The following is a 21850-nucleotide window of genomic DNA, read 5'->3' on the forward strand; positions in this document are numbered from 1 at the left end:
CACAAAAAAGTTCAGATTGCTGGAAAAGATCAATTCCTCAACATAAGAGAAATGAGACATACAGACAGACCTATTTCAGAGTAGCAGCCGTGTTAGTCTGTATCCGCAAAAAGAAAAGGAGGACTTGTGGCACCTTAGAGACTAACCAATTTATTTGAGCATAAGCTTTTGTGAGCTACAGCTCATTTCAGCAGATGCATTCAGTGGAAAATACAGTGGGGAGATTTATATACATAGAGAACATGAAACAATGGGTGTTACCATACACACTGTAACAAGAGTGATCAGGTAAGGTGAGCTATTACCAGCAAGAGGGGTGGCGGGGAAAAAACCTTTTGTAGTGATAATCAAGGTGGACCATTTCCAGCAGTTGACAAGAACATCTGAGGAACAGTGTGTGTGGGGTGTGTGGAATAAACATGGGGAAATAGTTTTACTTTGTGTAAATGACTGATGGGCCATCAGTCATGACACAAAGTAAAACTATTTCCCCATGTTTATTCCCCACCCCCACCCCCTACTCACAAAAGCTTATGCTCAAATAAATTTGTTAGTCTCTAAGGTGCCACAAGTACTCCTTTTCTTTTTATGGACAGACCTAGGATGTTTTTTATTTGCAGTATCTACACTGTTCCTATTCACCATTAAATAAAGATAAAAATAAAATAAAAACAGCAACAAAACTTATCTACAGAATTTCAGAACTTCAGCTAAACATTTCCTCCTTCATGTTCCCTAACTCACCTTTTCTTAGTGCTCTTTTTATACTGCTTCTCTCAGTTGTAAGTCTTTGTACCTTATCTCTATCCCAAATGTATTGAGTTTAGTCTGTCACTCAGGGAAGGGAGGTGTCATTTAAAACCACTCCCCCTCAACCAGGTAGCTAACTGTACAGTGAGAGCCAATGTCCAGCCAAACTCTCCTTATCTGAATTCTCCAATCAGATCATGACAGGGGGAGGAGCTAGTTGTTCACCACCACATAAACAATAGCTGATTTTAAAACAATAGATGCCAGTGTGGCAATTAATATGTAAGCATCTTACCCAAATACCTGTGCAGGATTCTGTGTAGGGTAGGTCAGATATTTTTTAATGGTTTCATTTCTCTACCCTCTTTGCCACAATAATATTTTACTTCTTCATGTGGTAATTTTCTTTGCAGTTTTTACAGATGGAGTTTGTTTGTAGATGATGTCTACATAATACCCCCTCTGAGGCTGGAGGACCTGGGGGGCCTCAAGCATCTGCTAATAGACAATGCCCTGTTTCTCATCTCATTATGAGATATGTCACTCATTTTAGGCTTAAATGTATCTCTGTCACAAATGAACTTGTTATCTCATTTGTTATAGAAGATGACAGGAGAACACTCCAGTGCTACATTGTGAGACTTTAACGTCAAGCTCTACCTTCCCCCTTCTGCCCATACACAAGAGTGCAGTGTTGACAAAATGTCAGCAATGCCATGATACCACACTGACTGCCCCAAAGCTAACTCAGGCCTGGGAGAATTTCAGCCTGAGAGAGACTTGTTGCCTGCTTGAGAGAGACTTGTTCTGATTACATATGACTTGATAGGCGTGTTGCCTAGTATCAGCAGAAATGCTGAATCATGAAATTATTGGGGAAAATTTTCTTGTTAAAAATAAACCCTAATGATTTCAGGCTTCCTCTTATTGCTGATATCTTCATTGCTCTCAGTCCAAAGGAGAATCTGACTTTTAAAGTTTAAGCTACTTCACTTTACATTTATTTTACTGTTCCCTAAATTTAAAAATTCCTGTTGTAAAAAAATTTCCTGTGACCTAATATACGCAACTAAAATAATTGAAAGGTAACCAAAAGTAACAATTCAAACTGGTTTGTCAAAAAAAATTTACACTGATCAAAAGAAATGAGCAGAAGCTTGAAGGAAAATGATGTATTATATTTAGTTAGATGTTCAAATAACAGCAGAATGTATCATTACCAGGGAGTGGAACACACACGATAACACTATCAGATGCACCAAAAAATAATCTCTGTGGAATCTCTTCAGCACTTACTTGTTCCTTACTTAGACCATGCAGGGGCACCATTTAGAGAGGACAGGAGGGGGGACCTGCCCCTCCCCCACTTTCATACCACCGGGGATGGCCTTACGGGTGAATAGGGTGACCAGATGTCCCAATTTTATAGGGACAGTCCCAATTTTGGGGTCTTTTTCTTATATAGGCTCCTATTACCCCCACCCCGTCCGATTTTTCACATTTGCTGTCTCGTCACCCTACAGGTGAATGATGTGGGGAACTGTCCAAGGCAGTGCAGTGTGCAGCACAGAGGTGTGCGCTGCCAGTGGGCAGGGGAGTGCCCGGAACACTGAGTGACAGTGGGGAGTGCTGCGCTCACTCTGTTCCGCAGAGGCATCAAAAGGGGCACCCATGGGGAGCCAGGAGTGGCCAGAGGGCTGAGGATTGACCATGGACTCCAGCAAGATTCAGCCCCTGTATGACAGCACGGAGCCCGCCTTGAGCCACAGGCCAAACACCAGGCACCACGAGCCACAACAGTAGCAGCAGCAAATGCAGCTGTGGCAGAAGCTGAGGGAGCTGCTGGCGCTTCTGCAGAGCAGCTCATGCTGTTGAGGAACCCGCCACTGGGGGCTGGATGAGTGACCCACCGACCCTGACCTGCCCTTCAGCAGCTGCCCCCTTCCCCAGCCATTGTAACACCTGAGGGAGACTAGTGGCCTCAGTCCCACTCCCTGAGGTAACTGCTTGGGTAGAGGAGTTCTGAATAATTACCCCTTTCCTTCCCCTGTGCAGGTCAGTTTGACTCTGGTGCTTGTGGCCAGGAGGCTGCTGAAGGGGGTGGGCTCTCCCGTGAATCACCAGTGCAGGTGTCCTGTTCCTAGAGACAAGCATTTCTTGGAAGAGGTCTGTGCCTTCTACCACTCCTGAAATAACCAGCTTCGGAGTATTCCCTCCCTGCCTCTGTGATCTACAGGAAAGTGGGGTTTGCTGCATGGTTGAATGGCGGGGGCTGTGTACAAATGCTGGTCAGGTCTGGTTTTCTTGGTGTATTCTACCTGAGTCTAGTGTAAGCCCCACCAACAACCCCACGGTAGGGATGGCTTTTTGGACAGCACATTAGTCAGTGAACCCTCTCTGCTTGAGTAATGCTTCATATATGCACGACAGGAATTATTCTGAAATATATAAGTATGGCTGGATGGGAAATGGTTTTCCCATCCTGCAAAACTTCAAGATTTCAGAATGTTTTCTGTTGGGACCAAACAAGGCATTTTGAAATCTCTTGCAAAAACCAACTGGGGTGCAGGGAAAGAGACACCAACCCCAAAATAGCTAGTAGTCCAGTGGTTAAAGCACTTGTGGGAGACTCAGTTTCACTGTCCTAATTTAGTCTTAATTAATTTGTGAGATAGTGATTTATTGTTAATTCCTATTTTGCCAGTGGGGACATCAAAGTATAGAAAGGCTAAATTATTTTCGCAGGTTCACTCAGCAAGGATTTCTCAGGTCCAGGATGGAATTTCTGGTCAAGGAGAGAGACCCAACCTACTCGTTGCTCTCCTTGCTTATGAAGCTGTCCACTGGCCATCTTGACAGCACTAAGGAACAATTCAACTACCAGCTCAGCAAGTGCAGCTTGACAGCTGAATGTGCTTTTCGTCAATTGAAAGGACAGTGGCATTGTTTACTCACAAGATTGAATCTTGGTGAGAAAAATATGCCAATGCTTATAGCTGCCTGCTGTGTTTCGGCATAATATAGGTTAAGCAAAGTGGGAAACCTTTCTGCTGGGGTGCAGGGCGGAGGTGGAGTGGTTGTCTGCTGCGTTTGAATAGCCAGATATAAGGTCCAGTAGAAGATTTCAACTTGGAGCTAGATGTCTCAGGGAGACTTTAAAAGACCATTTTAACAGTGAGCCACAGTAACGCATTTTGTTGTACTGTGTTCTAACTGGCCCTGCTCTTTTGTGGCCTGTTAGGAATTGTATGATGATTATTGAGCAAATAGGAATATAACATTGTCGATACATCTATTAATTTTGTTTGTGGCTTACCCTATGAGTTGTGTCACACTGTCAGTAACAAGTAATTGGTTGTTTTCAGACCTGCTAAGCACTCAGTAGCAGATGTTGCAAACTAATAAAGATGAGTTAATATAATAGACAGGTTTTTTGTAACAGAATTCAGTGCAGAAAAAAATAAACCATGACATTTTAAAACAAATATATTTAAAACTTAATAAATCAAGAGAACAGACTGTATGAAGAGGAAAGAACGTTCACGTCCATTTCAGCTACATCTTCACCGACGATGGCTTTCACAAATCAGTGTATGTGAAGCTGTGATTGTCTTTACGGTCCCACGAAGTGGAGTGGGGGGTAGTGCAGTGGCCCCTGATGCCACTTGGAACATTGGTGGTGGTACAGGGAGGTCCCAAAATTAAGTTTTCAATGGGCTGCAGAGGGAGGCAAGCCCAGTATTGTTGAATTTGCAGTTTCACCAGAATCGGCAGTATCTGTGTTTGCTGCCTGAGAAGCCCCATTATGTCCAGGTGCATCTCCCTCTCCTTTTCCTGCACCTTTCTCCTCTCTACTCTTTCCTTTTCCAGGCTGTCCTCAATGTTCATCCTCCAGGCGCTGTGCTCACAGTCCAATGCAGCACTGGCTCCTAGGATCTCACTGGACATGTCATAGATTCATAGATACTAAGGTCAGAAGGGACCATTATGATCATCTAGTCCGACCTCCTGCACAACACAGGCCACAGAATCTCACTCACCCACTCCTGCGAAAAACCTCTCACCTATGTCTGAGCTACTGAAGTCCTCAAATCGTGGTTTAAAGACTTCAAGGAGCAGAGAATCCTCCAGCAAGTGACCCGTGCCCCATGCTACAGAGGAAGGCGAAAAACCTCCAGGGCCTCTTCCAATCTGCCCTGGAGGAAAATTCCTTCCCGACCCCAAATATGGCGATCAGCTAAACACTGAGCATGTGGGCAAGATTCACCAGCCAGATACCCAGGAAAGAATTTTCTGTAGTAACTCAGATCCCACCCCATCTAACATCCCATCACAGGCCATTGGGCCTATTTACCATGAATATTTAAAGATCAATTAATTACCAAAATCATGTTATCCCATCATACCATCTCCTCCATAAACGTATCAAGTTTAATCTTAAAGCCAGATAGGTCTTTTGCCCCCACTGCTTCCCTTAGAAGGCTATTCCAAAACTTCACTCCTCTGACAGTTAGAAACCTTCGTCTTCCCGAGTCCTCTTCTTTCTCCGCCTTATCTGGATTGGGCGTTCTGCAGGTGCAAACGGGGAGACCTTCAAGGCCACAATGGCTGCAGCTGCAGATAAAACACAGAGGTACCACTGTCAATATATTCAATATGTAAAGCGAAACTTAGAATGCAGAACTCACTCCCATTGCTCTCCTAATGTTTTAAGTACTATGTTCTCCTTGTCAATTCTGTTTGGGAATGCTTGTGCACTGTGCAAGTCATGGTGAGTATGGCCCAGCAGGGGTTAGGCAAATAAGAAGGGAATGGCTGGGTTGAATGAAACCAGTAGCACAGGGCAGTGGCACTGAATACTGGCATCATTTTCCACAGAGGGTGGTGATTTTAGTTGATATCTCACCCCTGAGGGTAACAAAGGCACAGAGAGCACTGCTGCTGCTGGCATCCTGAAGCTGCACAGGCCTGTATGCTGCTAATCTGTGTACTACAATGGTGCCTGCCGAAATTAACGCTGACTGACGTGGGAAAGGGTCCTACCATGGAGGAAGAAATAAGGCTGCCATCCCCACACATCTTTCATCGCAATCTCTCAGGAGGATTCAAGGGACATCCCTATATACAAACCCAAACTGCTCTGCATGGCCCCCCTGTCTAATTCTAGAGGGGACTGAAAAGCAGATAGCAACTCTACCTCTCCTGGTTGTATCACTATCTCTTACAGCACAAGTAAATTAATTAAAAGTCAAACCCTGTGTCCTGCTGCTTTGGAAGCGGGGCATTCCTCTAAAGGAAAATTTATGTATACATTTACCCGAAGCTTCTTCCCCTACCCTGTGCTTGACTGACTGGACTGTGTTGGAGTCAAAAACAGTTCCTGGCTTACTGGGCAGCTGGCTCCCTCGGTCACCTTTCCCTGATCCACCTCCTCTGAGCATTGTTCATGCCGGGGGCCTGTGATTTGGGCTCCTCAGAGGTATCGCTTGTGGTATGTGGGGTTGTAGTGGGGTCTCCACCGAATATGGCATGCAGCTCATTGTAAAAGAAGCAGCTCTGTGGCTCAGCACCAGATTGATTGTTGGCCTCTCTGGCCTGAGGGTATGCTTACCACAGCTCCTTGGCTTTCACGTGGCACTGTTGCAGGTCCCAGTTGTAACTCTTCTCTTGCATCCTCCTTGCAATCTGCTTGCAGTTGTTGACATTTGTACAGTGGGTTCAGAGCTGTGCCTCCACAGCCTCTTCTCCCCACAGACCCAGGGGATCCAATATCTCTTGTCTATTCCAAGCCAGAGTGCATTTGGAGCATGCAGCTGGCATGGTTAGCCAGGCACTTGCACTAAACAATGGAGAGCTGCTATGTGTGGTCGCCAAACTGGGAAATCAGGAAAAGGAATTTCAAAAATGTGTAGGGCTTTAAAGGGGAGAGGGACCTTCTGGTCTACATGACCCAGGGACAACGTGTTGGGATATATAAATATATATATATATACATTGTGATTCACACATCCATGCAATATGTTATAGGTCACTGAGGCCTGGTATGAATGAAGCATGCTTGACATGAATACATGCATTGCAAGTTGGCAACCAAAGTAAGAACTAAGAACTATTAGAACTATCTGTGCAAAAACAATCTTGTTATGTTTCGATAAAGATACAGAGAATCAGCAGAAAAGGAAACAACACCAGCTGGATTGATATAAAATTGTATAAGAATTGGAAGAAATGGCACGACTTGGATCATGGTGGCCTGCCCAGGATTGTCTCTATGGAATTGTGTGGGTAGAAGGCCTAGTAAACAAAGGCAAAGAACCGATGACGTGATGGAATGGACTATAAAATATTGCCAATGACTTCCGCAAATAAGAGTAGTTTATCCCGTGTGGATATAGATGTGGTTTTTGCCAGCTCCTGGCATTTTATGATCTTATGGATGGAAAGAATCTCAACTGGCCATCGGGACCATTCTGACCTTTGGACTCTGGTATAGTATGTTTGGTGTATGAATGTGGAGTGAGTAAGGTTTGTTTTGTAGTCAATAAAGAGCATTTAGCGTATTATATACCAACACTGTGTCCGGCATCTGCCTGCTCCCCATCCCATAGGGAGACCTCTATTGCGGGTCTAACAAGTGAAGTTCACAATGGTGACCAGACTGGTCAGTGTAAGGCATTGTGGGAGAGTTGCTGGAGGACTGCTAGGGTCCATAAGTAACACAGTCTCTACAAGCAAGATGTGTCGACCTCATAAACTTTGGTTCCCCACTGCTTGGAGAGGTGGTGTCGTATGTTGGCGTAATGGGGCACTTACACTGGTGGGAGACAAATTTAAGTGCACATCTAGGTTGACGCAAGGCAGCTTGTGTTGGCCTAACGTTGTAGTGTAGATCAGGCCTTAGAGCAAACTCTTAAAGGCTGGACTAAAAAGGGGCAGAGATTATTTCAAAGTGACTGTGAATACGTATAATTTCTGAGTATGTTATTTTTTACAAAAGTTATCATTTCAGATATAAAAAAAAAAACTGTAGGCAGATTACAGATGAAAAGTAGTCAAAGGCAGGGGGAAATGTTTCAAAGTTACCTTGCCATTATCAGTGACATGTAATATTAAAAAAATACTGACTGTCATTTTTAAGGGGGGAAGGTAACTGTTTCACAACCTCATGCTCTACCCACCTCCTCGGCCCCGCTTTGCATGGGAGCCCCGATGTGGCACATTGCGGGGGGGGGGGGGGGGCTAAGGTTGCCAACTTCGGTTGGCTGTATTCCTGGAGGTTTCCTCACATAATTCCTGGAGATGCCAGGGCAATCCTGGAGGGTTGGTAACCGAACGGCCCTGGCGGTTTTGCGTTCGTGATTTAGTAACTGTCGGGACCAGCCGCAGCTGGCGACTCGGGGGATTATTCCAGGGGGCAGGGCGCGCAGCCTGGCTCGCGCTGGCGCGAGGCGACCCCACCCACGCGAGCGCCCAGCAGGCGAGGGCAAGGAGAGGGGCGAGAGGAGGTGCAACCGGGCAATGGGCGGCGCCGGCGGGGGGGATGGGGAGGACGCGGCCTGCGTAGGCCTCGTCTGCCCCGTTACATTCAAGCTCCCAACGCCGCCCTACCCTACCCACTCTTGAAGAAGGGACCGGCAGCGCCCCGCTCTTAATCCCACTTCTCGCGATATTTCTAATACAACGGCGTTGCGGCTACCGAGGGAGGTTCTCGCGGGAAGTCTCCTCGTCCCCGCGAATCAGAGGCTTGACCAGCCCTCGGAGGGAGTGGCACAAATCACCGTACGTGGCAGGCGAGGGCGTTGTTACTCCGATCCTTGGCCTGCCGCGGCAGCGAGGTGAGGGCGGTTGAGCGGCTGCTGCTGCAATGAGCGCGCGCCAGTGAGGAGCCGCGCTGAGGCTAACGGGTGGGCGCGCGCCCGCGAGGGAGGAGGCTCCGTCCCCAACCGTTCCATCCGGGCCCCCGGGAGGAGGATGGAGGCGGCGGCCGATCTGGAGTCCTCGCTGGAGCTGAGCTACTCCAGCGCGGGCCCTGGGGGGCTGCCCCCTGCGCGCTCCCGCATCTTCAAGATCATTGTGATCGGGGACTCGAACGTGGGCAAAACGTGCCTGACCTACCGCTTCTGCGCGGGCCGCTTCCCGGAGCGCACGGAGGCCACCATCGGCGTGGACTTCCGCGAGCGCGCCGTCACCATCGACGGGGAGCGCATCAAGGTACCGCCGGGCCCCGGCCCTGCGCTCCCGGCCGCCGCGGGGGGAGCGGCCCTGCTGTGCTCGGCGCTGCACGAACACCCGGGACCTCCCCGCCCCTAGCGCGGGACCTGGCCCCGCCCGCTCCCCCTCCGGCCCTGACATCCCGGCGGCAGCGGCTCCCTTCTGGCGTGGGGGCTTCAGGGCCGGCCGGCCGGCCCCCCGTGCTGCCCGCGGGGCTGTCGGCGCCGGCGGGTGAGAATGCGGCTGCCCTGGGGCTCCTATGGCCGTCGGGCTGATTGCCTAATAGGGTAAATAGGAGCTGCCATCCCTCGGTGCAAAGAAGCAGGCTGAGCAGGTTAGGGAGCCCATCGTACGGGGCTGTCGGTCCGCCTAGTTAAAGCTCGACTCTTGCATGCTGGGATCTGTAGTCCCTTCAGGTCACATTTCCATAGCAGGTTTCAGAGTAACAGCCATGTCAGTCTGTATTTGCAAAAAGAAAAGAAGTACTTGATGCATCCGATGAAGTGAGCTGTAGCTCACGAAAGCTTATGCTCAAATAAATTGGTTAGTCTCTAAGGTGCCACAAGTACTCCTTTTTTGTTTCCATAGCAAAGCATCAGGGGACCATATTCTAGAACTCCAACCATTGTGGTATAGCCACACCTGCTTCACAGCTTTGTGCACAATTCCTTGTGAAAAAGTGCATTGGTGTAACTAAACTGATAACCCCTTAGCTTGGCCTCTGACTGGTGTTAAAAAAGACAAGACCAGCCCTTTAAAAAGTGTCTTGATTTCCAAACTCATCTACTGAGAGATGTCAGTGTTTACTGTGACTTTGCTTTAGAAGCATATTAACAGTGATGCCATGTTTCAGTGTAGCACCACCAATCTTCCTTGTAAAGTGCAAACATTCACGCCATATGGGTGCGTGCCACTGTTCTGGAATGTGCATTTGGGCCTTTGGCTGTCAAGTTATTCTGGCAGTGGTCTGAAATGTTTCCCAAATTAAGCTTCTTTTGTAATGCAAACATAAATCCCAAAGTTGATGTGCAGGAGGGAGAGGGAGAAAGCAAGATTCTGTTTACTGGGACACTTTATCTCTAGTGTCAGTTTCAAGATTTATCATTTCTGATACAAACAACTTAACAGAAGTGAGAACTCTACAAATATTCTATATCAAAATAAGAGATGTATCTAATAACAAGACAGTGGAGAGGTGTGAGCTACTGTGGATATTTTACATGTTAACTCAAAGTGTTGAGTGTCAGTTTTTAACAATCAAAGAATGTAATGTTCTTCAATGACAGATGTACTTCATTCAGATTGTCACACTGCTAGGGGCAGGAAGGAGGGAAATTGAGCTTTGGAATGTGGTAGGTTGGATAGCTATATCACATCTCTCTCACTTCTGAATCTTAAATTTTGTTTAAAGATTATTCTTACAAACGTAAATTTAGGGTGAAATTTGACCCAAGGGTGAACCTTGGCCCTCAAATTCCTAAAAGCAAAGGAACTGAAATATACTAAATTTATCTAATAGGTAGGTACAATGAGGCATTGAAAGGCAAGAGTTAATTTCAAGCTCTGATGATAAGTTTGTGTTTAAAAAAAACCCAAACATATTGTTTTTTGGATATAGGAGTTGATCTTAATGTGTTGTGGAGGGGAAAAAAAAAATACCCTTGGGATTGCTCCATTGAATTAAAGGACAGTAAACCCTTTATCCCTTAACATGTAGCTGATGTTTATGCTCCGTACTTACGTGCATTTGTTTGCATGGCTTCTGATTTAAAAAAACACCTGGGAAGTCTCCAAGTCTTTCTGTTCTCTCTGGTTGCGTGTCTTTTCCCTTCTGAAGATTTTCTCTTCACTTCATATTCTGTTTTTTTATTTTCCTACCATTTTCTCTTCTGTAGTCACACATCCTTCTGTTTACCAACACCAGGGGTCTGCAACCTATGGCACACGAGCTGCCAGCAAACAGCAGCATGCCATTAAAAGTCTGGCCTTGCCTGGTCTTCTCCCCCTTCCCCCGCCTCTTCCCCCAGCGTGGTAGGTTCCTGCCCCTCCTCCTCTCCCTCCCTGCGGCCAATCAGCTGACGGAGGTGGAGAGGGAGGCGCAGCACGCTCTCTGCTCCGGGGACCTTGGGGAAGGGGGTGGAATTGGCATATCCCCTCCAGCCCCCTGCCGTGAGCTGCTCAGGGCAGGGCGCTGGGAGCACCGCCAGGACCCCGTCCACACCCCCAGCCCTCTGCCCTGAACCCTCCTCACAGAGCCCCAGCCCCGTGCCCTGACCCCCCCACACCTCCCAGCCCTCTGCCCTGACCCCTGCACTTCCCCCCCACAATCCCAGCCCTGACTCCAGCACCCACCACACATACCCAGCCCCCCTGCCCTGACTCCTGCACCCCCACACCCCATGCCTTGACTCTTGCACTCCACACATCCCCACCCCCACCCTGAGCACCAAACAGGAGCTCCTGCACCACCCCCCCCCACACACACACACATTCCCACCTGCACCCCTTCCACCAAATGGGAGCTGCCCAGGTAAGCACTCCACACCTAAACCTCCTGCCCCAACCCTGAGCCCCCTCCCTCATTCTAGCTCCTGGCCAGACCCTGCACCCCAACCTCCAGCCTGCTCCTTCACCCCCAGCCCTGTTCTCAGCGCACTCCCACTCTCATCTCAGTGCAGAGAGAGGAAGAGAATGGCTAGAACCAGGGAGAAGGTAGGTACTTACTCTGTGTGGGCAGGTCCGGGACTCCAAACCAGCAACGGGCTGAGCAGGGCCAGCAGCTGGGACCCTGGCTGGCGGGAGTCGGTGGACGGAACCCCAGACTGGCAGCGAGCTGAGACGCTCAGCCCACTACCAGTCTGGGGTCTTGGCCGCCGGCCCCGCTCAGCTAGCTGCCGGTCTGGGATTCTGGCTGCCGGCCCTTTGCCTGCCAGGGTCCCGGCCGCAGGCCCTGCTCAGCCCGTTGCCAGCCTAAGTGAACAGAACCCCACGCCGGCAGCGGGCTGAGCAGGCCGGTAGCGTAAGATAAGCATTTTAATTTAACTTTAAATTAAGCTTCTTAAACATTTTGAAAACCTTGTTTACCTATGACAATAGTTTAGTTATATAATATATAGACTTAGAGAGAGAGAGAGCTTCTAAAAAACGTTAAAATGTATTATTGGCACGCGAAACCTTATTCACTTTAATTTAAATGAAGACTCGGCACACCACTTCTAAAAGGTTGCCGACCCCTGACCTACACTATTCTGCTTTGGTCCCTTCCTTTTTTATGGGAACTGCAGGAATCTTTCCTTTAGCTCTTCTTTATTCTGAGACTGTATATTTTTCTTCCCTAAGCTGAGAAACTGGATACTGTGTTCTCTGGCCTCTTGATATCCATCTCTTGTCATGAGGTGGCCTCTAAAGGGTTATCTACCTCCCCCCAGCACCATGTAAGTTGTGGATGTGTTTACTGTTGATAAGGTATTTGTAGGTGCTGAGGAAATGTGGGGGATCCAGCCTGGTCCTCAATTCTGAGATACTTCTAGTAGGTCATAGGGCCATAATATTATCGTATATATATTTTAGAGGAGGCTACCTACAGGGGACACCAGTTCCTTCAGTCCTCCACCTTCTTCATCAGGAGACTCCTTCCGTTCATTCCATTCCCGTAAAGCTATATGATGATCTGCTCTAATTAAGTCTTTTCCACTTGTCATGAGTCCCAGTGTTCTGGCTGATAAGGGACTGCCACATGCAGGAAGGGTGCCATGTGCAAGCATACTGTGCACATCCATAGGACCCCAACTTCTTATATTTCTTTCCTCTTTTTTTTTTTTTTTTTTTTAAATTACCTAACCTCAACCCGTTTCTCTGTTTTCTGGCTCCTGCCCACTTATTTTCTTGTATATGGTGGTAACACCTCTCAAGCAATGCCTGCTGGAGGATCAGAGAGGGAAACTGGTGAGCCTAATCACTCTTGGGCCATGTCTACACTACAGATTTAAAGTCATGCCAGCAGGTCGGTCCCTGGTGTGAAGAGGTGAGATCTCTGACTGACAGTAGCTGTGCTGCCTCTAGTGCAGACACAGTTGTACCAGCAAAACTGTGCTTTTACCATTCTAGCTTGTTTCACTGGGGGGAAGTAGGCTATGCTAGTAACAGGACAGCTTTACTGTTATAAGCTGTGTCCGCAGCAGGAGTGCTTTGCAGCGCTCTCCTAGACTAGGCATGGCTGCTGTTCTTGCTGGGCCCTGGAGGAGCTGCTAAGAATAGAATTCTTACCTTGTTACTCTGGAAGGGTTTATTACATATTAGTCTCCCCTTCCTCTCTGCTGCTGTTCTCCGCTCCTCCAGGTAGCTGGATGGTTGGTCTTTTGCTGGCTACTCATGCACAGAGCACTTCCCTTGCAGGTGTGGAAATGCTGTGTCATCGGTAGTAAGTAACACAGGCACAATTCTTTTCAATGGGGTTTTGTTACCTCGGAATTTAAAAAAAAATACAGGGGCAGCCAGTGTTCATGTTACATTTGTATTGTAGACTAATGACTTGATTACTTTTAGGTCTTTTTGAAGCGTTAGTGCGTATATCATATCTAAGCACTGCTGCTATCTCAGAAAATGAGGATCTTCTCAATTTTAACTTCTTATCTATTTGATCTGAGCTCTAGAAACCCATTGTCTTAACTCTTTTTTTATTTAATTGAGGTAAATAATGACACAAATAAAATAAAAAGGAGGAAATCCCATAAAGCATATCCCATGCCTTAGAGCGCCTCACTGATTTGCAAAGCAAAATGAGGTGCAGAGAAATGTATGAACTATCTTAATCAAAAGGCCATTTATATTTTTTAATTGGTGTAAACAGTGCATACAAATTGTTCATAGTGAAGAAGCCTTTTTTAAGAATGCTCATCCCATCTAATTCAACCCCAAGCCTCTTTAGTTTAGCTTGAGGGGAGGGTGTTAAGTCAACATACTGTTTAAATACCTATCCCTCAGCTTCAGTAGTTGAATCATGTTGTTGTTTTTGCCTCAAATCTAATGTCCCAAAGGGGTCTTGGCTGCATTATACTTTAAACAAAAATACAACCCCTTGATGGACAGTTTATTTAAATAATGATTGAATCATAGTCTCAATGTCAGTCTATCAATATGCATTTTTCAAAGTGTGTTTAATCATCTGTGTTGTGTTTGTGAGGAGCCAGGGAGGGGGAAAGTACAAAAAGCACTCTGAGTATAGTCTGCAGAATCTCAGATAAATACTGGGGTGTCTGTAAAAGTTGGCTGGCTCACAGAAGAAATGCGTATATAAAAAGTGAAAAACTTTGTGCAGCACTAGAGAGCGACAGAAAGCCACTTATCTGCTTCATTAGCTAACATATCAAGAATATATATTTAAAAATAATGGTAAAATCATAGATTTCAGGTTCACAGTCTGACTGGCTGCAAGTAAACAAACTGTTCTTAAATTGCAGCTTCTCATAAAACTTTTTTTCCCCTCTTCTAATGCATCAGCAAATGGTAGTAATGCTCTGGGTCTCATCTTTGCTGCAAATCATCACTGTCACTTTATCACTTAGTGTAGTTTTTATAATCTCCACTTTTTTGGGGAGAGTTTCTCTAAGTTCTGCAGCTGCCCAAGTAAATAAGTCAATTTTAAAATCTAGTATTCAGATCACGTATCATAAGGCTGTTCTGTAACTCCTCAGCCGTACACTGTCCCTGCATAGGAGCTATCTGCCCTTATTTTATCTGCCCTTATTCTGAGTTGAAGAAAACCCTCCATAAATCTCTTGGCTTTTCAGGCTTTCTTTCCAAATCTCTAGAATCAGATCCCAGGAAAGATGAGAAATATTGAGTAAAAATAGCATCCTTTGAGCCAGCCTCTGGGAAAAATGAAGGGTAAGAGAGAACAGGGTGGGTCCTCAGCTGGTGTGGATTGTCATAACTCCATTTACTTCAGCTGAAAATCCTCCCCCTGGTCTGTTATTTAGTGAACTTTGTTTCAGAGAAAGATGCCAGACTGAAGTCCTTTAATTGTGGTGAAAAAAATTATTTAGGTGCCTCAGTCAGGTATCCAATTATATTTAGTCACAAAACAGATATAGCTCTGGCAAGAGCAGTGCAGCCTCCTTACCCCTTGGTACCAGCTAGGGGAGAATTGACAGCAAGGAATCTGCTGCTCCTGGTGCTTGCTTACCACAATGGACTTGGAAGTGGGGAGTAGTAGTTGCAGAGGCAGTCCTATTCAGCCCCCGTAGCCCAGGGAAATGTTCTCAGTTGCACTGTGGGCATGATGCGCGGTCAGTCTTTTCAGCATGTAGAAGCAGGGTGGGGATGGAGCATGCTCAGAGCAGGTAGACTCTTGGAAGAATTGAGCAGCAAAGCTCTTACTAATCTCTGCTGAGCATGTGCTGCTTGGAATTTTTTGGAGGTTTATAACTTGGCCAGTTTTGGGTGAATTTCCAGAAATGGCAAAATGCACATCTCTGATGCCAGGGGGAGCCCTTCCCCCACCTTCCTCCAAACTTCAAGTCTTTGTTCCAAAGCATGGAGGTACTAGGGCAGGGGTGGACAAACATTTTGGTCTGAGGGCCACATTGGGGTTCCAAAACTGTATGGAGGGCTGGGTAGGGAAGGCTGTGCCTCCCCAAACAGCCTGGCCCCTGCCCCCTGGTTGCCCCCCTCAGAACCCATGACCCATCCAACCCCCCCCCCCCTGCTCCTTGTCCCCTGACCGCTCCCTCCCAGGACCCCCTGCCCCCCCCCATGGGACCCCACTCCCTATCCAACGCACCCTGTCCCCTGACTTCCCCGACCCCTAGCCACACCCCACCCCCAGACAGGCCCCCCGGGACTCCCAAGCCTAGCCAACTGTTCCCTGCCCCTTATCCACTCCACCCCCGCCCCACCCCCTTACCATGCCGCTCAGAGCACCAGAACTGGCAGCCGCTTCGGCATGGCTGGAGCCAGCCATGCCGACCCACAGTCTAGATCACCGGGGCAGGCCAGCAGCTCTTGCAGCTGCGCTGCCTGGCAGGAGCTTGCAGCCCTGCCACCCAGAGCGCTGGCCGCACAGCGAGCTGAGCTGAGGCTGCAGGGTAGGGAGGACAGCAGGGGAGGGGCCAGGGGCAAGCCACCCTGGCTGGGAGCTCAAGGGCCGGGCCGGACGGTCCCGCAGGCCGTAGTTTGCCCACTGTACTAGAGCTTCTCAGAGGAACAGTTGTAAGATTTTTATTTTGTAACATGGACAAAATATTTTTCAGTAATCTTTCTCAGAAACAGCTTGAACAGTTTTAGTTGAAACTTTTCAAAAAGTTCAGCCTGAGCAACCTGGCATGGAAAATTTCAGCCCTATTAGCTAAAATTTGGCTAAGTTATAAGTAGCTATAAACAGGGTCTCTTAATGGAAAGTGTTGGGCAACCTTATCTGCCTATAATGGTGCTGGTATTTTTTCTTTAGGAAATGGACTTAACATGCCAACTTGTAGCCCTCTGAATAGACATCCCACACAACTTCTTGGTCACCACTTGGTCACACTGGTTTAGTTTTAAACTAGTTTATTAGAGGTGTAAAGCTGATAGCCTAATCTCATGATTCATCCAGTTCCTTTCAGAAGAGGATTCTTGAGTCTGCAGGGCCCCATGTTCTTTTCTCTGACTCTTAATTGCAAATCACTATCATAGTTGGAGGGAGAAGGAAAGTGAAATAATTTTAAAAATAGCTTTCTTGCGTTTAATTCAGGTGCTAATTGCAATAATAGGCTCCTTTCCAAGAATACTGTGCATATATCAGGAAAGCAGTTAAGAAAAACACTGAAGTAACAGCATAAAATGTGACAGATATCAAGTGATCTCTCATTTATGCTCAGTCCAGTCGCCCCAAAGCTGTATGTTCCCATAGCTAAAGTATATGGTACCATGTACAGTTTTATTATAAGTAACATTAAATAGTAAATTTAAACTGGCCATCTTTTATTAGCAACAGCATAAGATATTATTATTCCACATAGTGCACCTCATAGCTTTGTAGAGAATCTGAAAGTCAAGTGCCATTGACCTCTTAAGTGTCCTACTTCCTGCACAACCAAACTCTTGGTTGTAAAAGGCATTTTATAGGCATTTTTATAAAGAAATGCTGTGTAAACTAAAGACATTTTAAGGGATGCACATATAAAACCTAGTCAATTTAAAAAAAAAAATTAGTTTCCAGTACTACAGCTGCACCTTAATCACCCTGCCAAATCTTAGGGTTTCCGATTACATCTCCCTATTTTGAAATTGTTACTTTCCCTTACTGCTGTGTGAAAAGCGTCTGCAAACAAGAAACACAACTTACAAAAGTATTGTCAAGTGGACAAAGTAAAGAAACAAGGTTAAAAATACAAAATCTGTTTTTCTGCTGGAAGAAGTAGTTTTTCCAGAGGAATTTCTGAGAAGTTAAAGGAAGAAAAAATATTAGTCCAATTTGATCTCCTGATGTTGACCAAAATTAAATTATAGAGCACAGAGGAAGTCCACTTTCAGTGTAGATAGACATGATGGGAACTTGTTCCAGAGTTCAGTTTCTCTACTTTCTTTTGTTTATGTACACGACTGACAAATGTATTTTAAAAAAAGGGGGGGGGGTGAAGGGGAATGACACATTTACAGTTAACTAGTCAAGCTATACAATTATCTGCCGTTGTGAATAACTTGGCCTTGTGTGCCGAACTTTGAAACCCCCAAATCTCCTGAAGTCCATACCTTGAAAATGTTACCTTATTCAGTTACTGAAAAGGTTGTAGGTGTGGGAAGCATGTCTGGTGCAGAGCTCTATCCTCTGACCAGCTCAGTACTATCAGTGCTGAAGAAACCCTCTTCAGCAAAATGAGTGTGCTGAGAGATGTCTATTTGTTGCTACTTCAAAAAAAAGTCTTTTATTACTGCAGATTTCAATATCCTTTGGTGTAAGATTTTACACAATATCAGTGTCTGTAAACTCTTACAGAAATCTGTAGTGGTGATCAAGCGAAACACAACGCTAATTTTTTCATATCTTTGATTATGAATAGGTGGCTCTGAAAACAGTATTTATATAATATTTTGGAACCTTCAAAAACTATGGTGAAGAGCCATAGAATTTTCTTCAAGAACTAAACTTCCCAATATGACTAATACAGAGATGATCTATGTGGTTTTCATAGTTCAGAATGATTTATGTCATTGTCCAGCATGAATTGAAATCAGTTCTTTTTGTTTTCTCTGTTCCTTTTTGCCCTTTTAGATCCAGCTGTGGGATACAGCAGGACAGGAACGCTTCAGAAAGAGCATGGTGCAGCACTATTATAGGAATGTACATGCTGTTGTGTTTGTGTATGACATGACCAACATTGCCAGTTTTCATAGTCTGCCATCATGGATAGAAGAATGCAAACAGCACTTGCTTGCCGGTGATATACCACGGATTCTTGTTGGAAATAAATGTGACCTGAGAAGTGCTATTCAGGTGCCTACAGACTTGGCCCAGAAGTTTGCTGATACTCACAGTATTCCACTGTTTGAAACCTCTGCTAAAAACCCCAATGACAATGACCATGTGGAAGCCATATTTATGACACTGGCTCATAAGTTGAAGAGCCACAAGCCATTAATGCTTAGTCAACCCCCAGATAACGATAAGATACATTTAAAGCCTGAGCCAAAACCTGCCACGACCTGCTGGTGTTAGATCACAGTATTCATGCAGTTATCACCTCGTCTTATTTGCAAATACTCTAAAAATATGATCTTGGCAGGTTTTAGTATCAATTATGTATGATCCCTTTGGCACTTTAATGTGTGTTTTTTCTTGTGTAGGTGTGCCCCACTCATATCTCTGCACTTTGTGCTATCTCAATTACTGAAGCTTCACTGTACATATACAGAAAAATAGACTTTCTAATGAAGTTTTGATGCAGCAAGTTCACTTAAGTTACTTGCTGCTTGAGAGCATTCCATCACTGATGGTATGGTTAATAATCCAATTTATTTATTTTTGTTGTTTTTTGGTTAGCATTTCGTTGGTCCTCCTGCATTATACCAGAGTTTTGGAGTAGCCAAAGGACTCACATCTTTGGCTAGCAGCGGATGAGTGTTGTGAATTGTTGGTTTTGTGGGTGTCTGGGATAATGACACAGAAGACTTAGACGTTTCCACTGCATCTCAAAGTAGCTATAGCTGTAGATGTGTGCTGTGAAAGGAAGGCCATCAATAAAGATCAACCTAGAATGTGAATGTAGGGGAACACCATTGGTCTCAGTAGTTTGTCATTCCACCTCAAATCCTGGCTATTCATACATGGCAAAGGTGGGAGAATCTCAGATACTTATTTAAACCCTAAAACTTGATAAATTCTTTGTAGTTCACACACTTTTATCCCACAGGCATCCTTCTTATGAAAGATAGTTTGGTTAAAGCACAGGGATGGGATTTGAGGGAGGATCCAAGTTTCTAATCTCGATTCAGGACTTCCTGCACTGATATGCTGCAGAACAGGGAGGAGAGCTCAATCGAACTGCTCTCATAGAAAGTGAATTGGGTTTGGAGAATGTTGTTATGCAGTAACATCACATAAGCTCATGTTGCTTCTGTGATTTCAGTGAAAAAGTTCAGCTCCACGCAGCACTTGAATAGTTGTAGAGTTAGAGGCATCACTGCAGCATGTTCCCCTCTCAAAGTAGCATAATGTTATGGTGTATTGTACGTCTGGTGGCAAGCTAATATCAACAGCCATAACTCTCATGACATCTTCCAACCTAATTCAGATTTCTTCACTTGGATCATTTAAGAACAAATGCTGTCTCTGAATTGTGTATCCCCAGGTAAATAAATATACTCCAGTAGTCTAAAATTTTAGTAAGGTTGAGAGAAACAAATACTGACTTTTTCAGATTATTTTAAAAACAAAACGCAATTTTGAAGAGGAAACTTATTATGCGTTTTAGTGACTAAAGTATTTTGGAAAAAGTGCTAGTTCCGATGCCCAGTTGCCACATACAAACCTGTGCCTTAGCTTTTGAAAATGTCAAGGTCACTATGTTTTAATGGTAGTAAACTGGTCTCTGCCAGAAAAATATGAAGGCAGATGTTCTGGATAATTGAACTTCGCGATAAACTTCCAAATAGTGTTCAGTTCATTCCCACTTGCCCACTATTATAGTAGAATGATATATTCTCTTTAAAGAACAGAGAAACTGGAAATCCTTGAAAACATATGTAAATACAGAATCATGTAAATTAAGTATGTAGAAGACCTACCATGTCATTTTGTTCATCCCCAAACAGATTTTCCTTAATAGATCTTCAGGTTAAATCCTGCTTGGGTAACCCCTTAGAGTTCTTTTGCAGAAGAAAGGTGAACTGGGTTGGATTTTTAGAATCCTCTGCTTCACTTGGTATTGAGAAGGTATTGTAACCATTTCATTTCAATTGTTTTTTGTATGCTGGTTTGAAGGTCATGTTTCATATTGGAAAGCATTCTGGGATTGCACATAACTGTATGGTTACATCAAAAGGGAATGTAAGCCATAGAACTTAATTCAGCATATAACATTCATATGCAGTGATACAACAATAGCGTGCTTGATTATTATGTGTTCAAAGAAAAGACTTATAAATGAGGAACTCTGCTTACAATATGTGTATTGTAGGATGCTGACTGGAAATTAAACACACAGATCATTTTAGAGCTTTGTCAACTATTATCCTGATGGTCATATTATAGTAACTAACTGAAGCAAGGTAATTATATTAACCAAACTATGAAAAGTAATAAAGGATGTAATTATTCTATTACACACTGCATTGGTGAAAGAGAGAAATCCACTGGCTTTATTCTAGGTTTAGAAAGATCTATTTGGCCTAATCAAATTGGAATTAGGATTTTTAGGATTTTTTTCATTTAGAAACTATTTTTGTAATACCACAACTGTGACAACTTTATTTATGCAATACTTGAAAAAGGGAACTCTGTTTTATCTGTTTCAAACCTTACATAGAATTTGATTTACAGTCCTTCTAGAAATAAGAGCTTTTTAACACTAGGGACCTTAATGATTTTTAAGAAGGGATTGATCTTAAATGTATTTGTAGTACTACAAATAAATATGGTTTACAGTCCTCCTGAAGGATTTATTTTTTCACTCATGTCCTTAATCCTCTTTCAAAGGACCTATCTGAAGTGTTTGTATAGTTTTAAAGTATTTCAACAAACTTTCTAATCATATTTTTTTTATTTTTTAATATTCCAAAGTAAGAGAACTGAGAGTAAGGTAGTAAATCATGTAGACACAATATAAATGTTCAACTCTCAGTAATAAGCAGCTGGGAATCTAGCATAAGTTTTATTTAAGCAAATTACTTACAATTTGTAAATAAGGGCCCTGAATCATAACCACATGAAATAATGTTTAGCTATGTAATCTAGTCTTTTCAGTACCAAACATGTTTTGATTTTCCTGCCCTAGAGACAGTGTGGTCTTTAACAGGATCCAGTATGCTTCCTGGAGTAATGTTCTACTCACAGAAAGGATGTCAAAGGTACTGAATATTTTGTGTATGTATTTTCATCCTACCAAAATCATATTTTGTCTGTTTTTATAAACAAAAACACTGGCACAATCCCAGCAACCTAATAAACTGGCTTTGTCGTAAATAATGTCCCTGGTGTTCATTTGTGTTATATGGGGGACATGATGAAGCTATTTGTTGGTATCAACAATATAACCAGATAAAAAGGCATCCCTAGTCTTCACTGATCTGGACAGCAACCTGGTGAAAGAGACTTTCAGTGCTTGGACTTCTACTTCCTGCTCCCTTGCAGAGTGACTTTCTCACTACATGAAATAGACATCTCTGGATTTACCCTAATCTTGGCTAGTGCACC

General features: G+C 44.7%; 1 protein-coding gene across 1 annotated transcript; it reads left to right on the forward strand.

Moving 5' to 3' along the window:
• Positions 1 to 8532: 8532 nt before the first annotated feature.
• On the forward strand, positions 8533 to 21603 carry RAB33B (RAB33B, member RAS oncogene family). The gene is made up of 2 exons (XM_074950874.1): positions 8533 to 8961; positions 18212 to 21603. Exons 1-2 carry the CDS (start codon positions 8722 to 8724, stop codon positions 18653 to 18655), a joined length of 684 nt encoding a protein of 227 aa, XP_074806975.1. The 5' UTR covers positions 8533 to 8721; the 3' UTR covers positions 18656 to 21603.
• Positions 21604 to 21850: the final 247 nt, after the last annotated feature.

Source organism: Natator depressus, chromosome 4 (genome assembly GCF_965152275.1).
Source record: "Natator depressus isolate rNatDep1 chromosome 4, rNatDep2.hap1, whole genome shotgun sequence".
In the NCBI taxonomy this organism is placed as follows: domain Eukaryota; kingdom Metazoa; phylum Chordata; order Testudines; family Cheloniidae; genus Natator; species Natator depressus.

Excerpts from the sequence above, each read along its gene's own strand:
- RAB33B (XM_074950874.1), top strand. The coding sequence starts at position 8,722 with ATGGAGGCGGCGGCCGATCTGGAGTCCTCGCTGGAGCTGAGCTACTCC. Across the intron at positions 8,962-18,211 it reads TCGACGGGGAGCGCATCAAG|ATCCAGCTGTGGGATACAGC; the intron begins GTACCGCCGGGC and ends TTGCCCTTTTAG.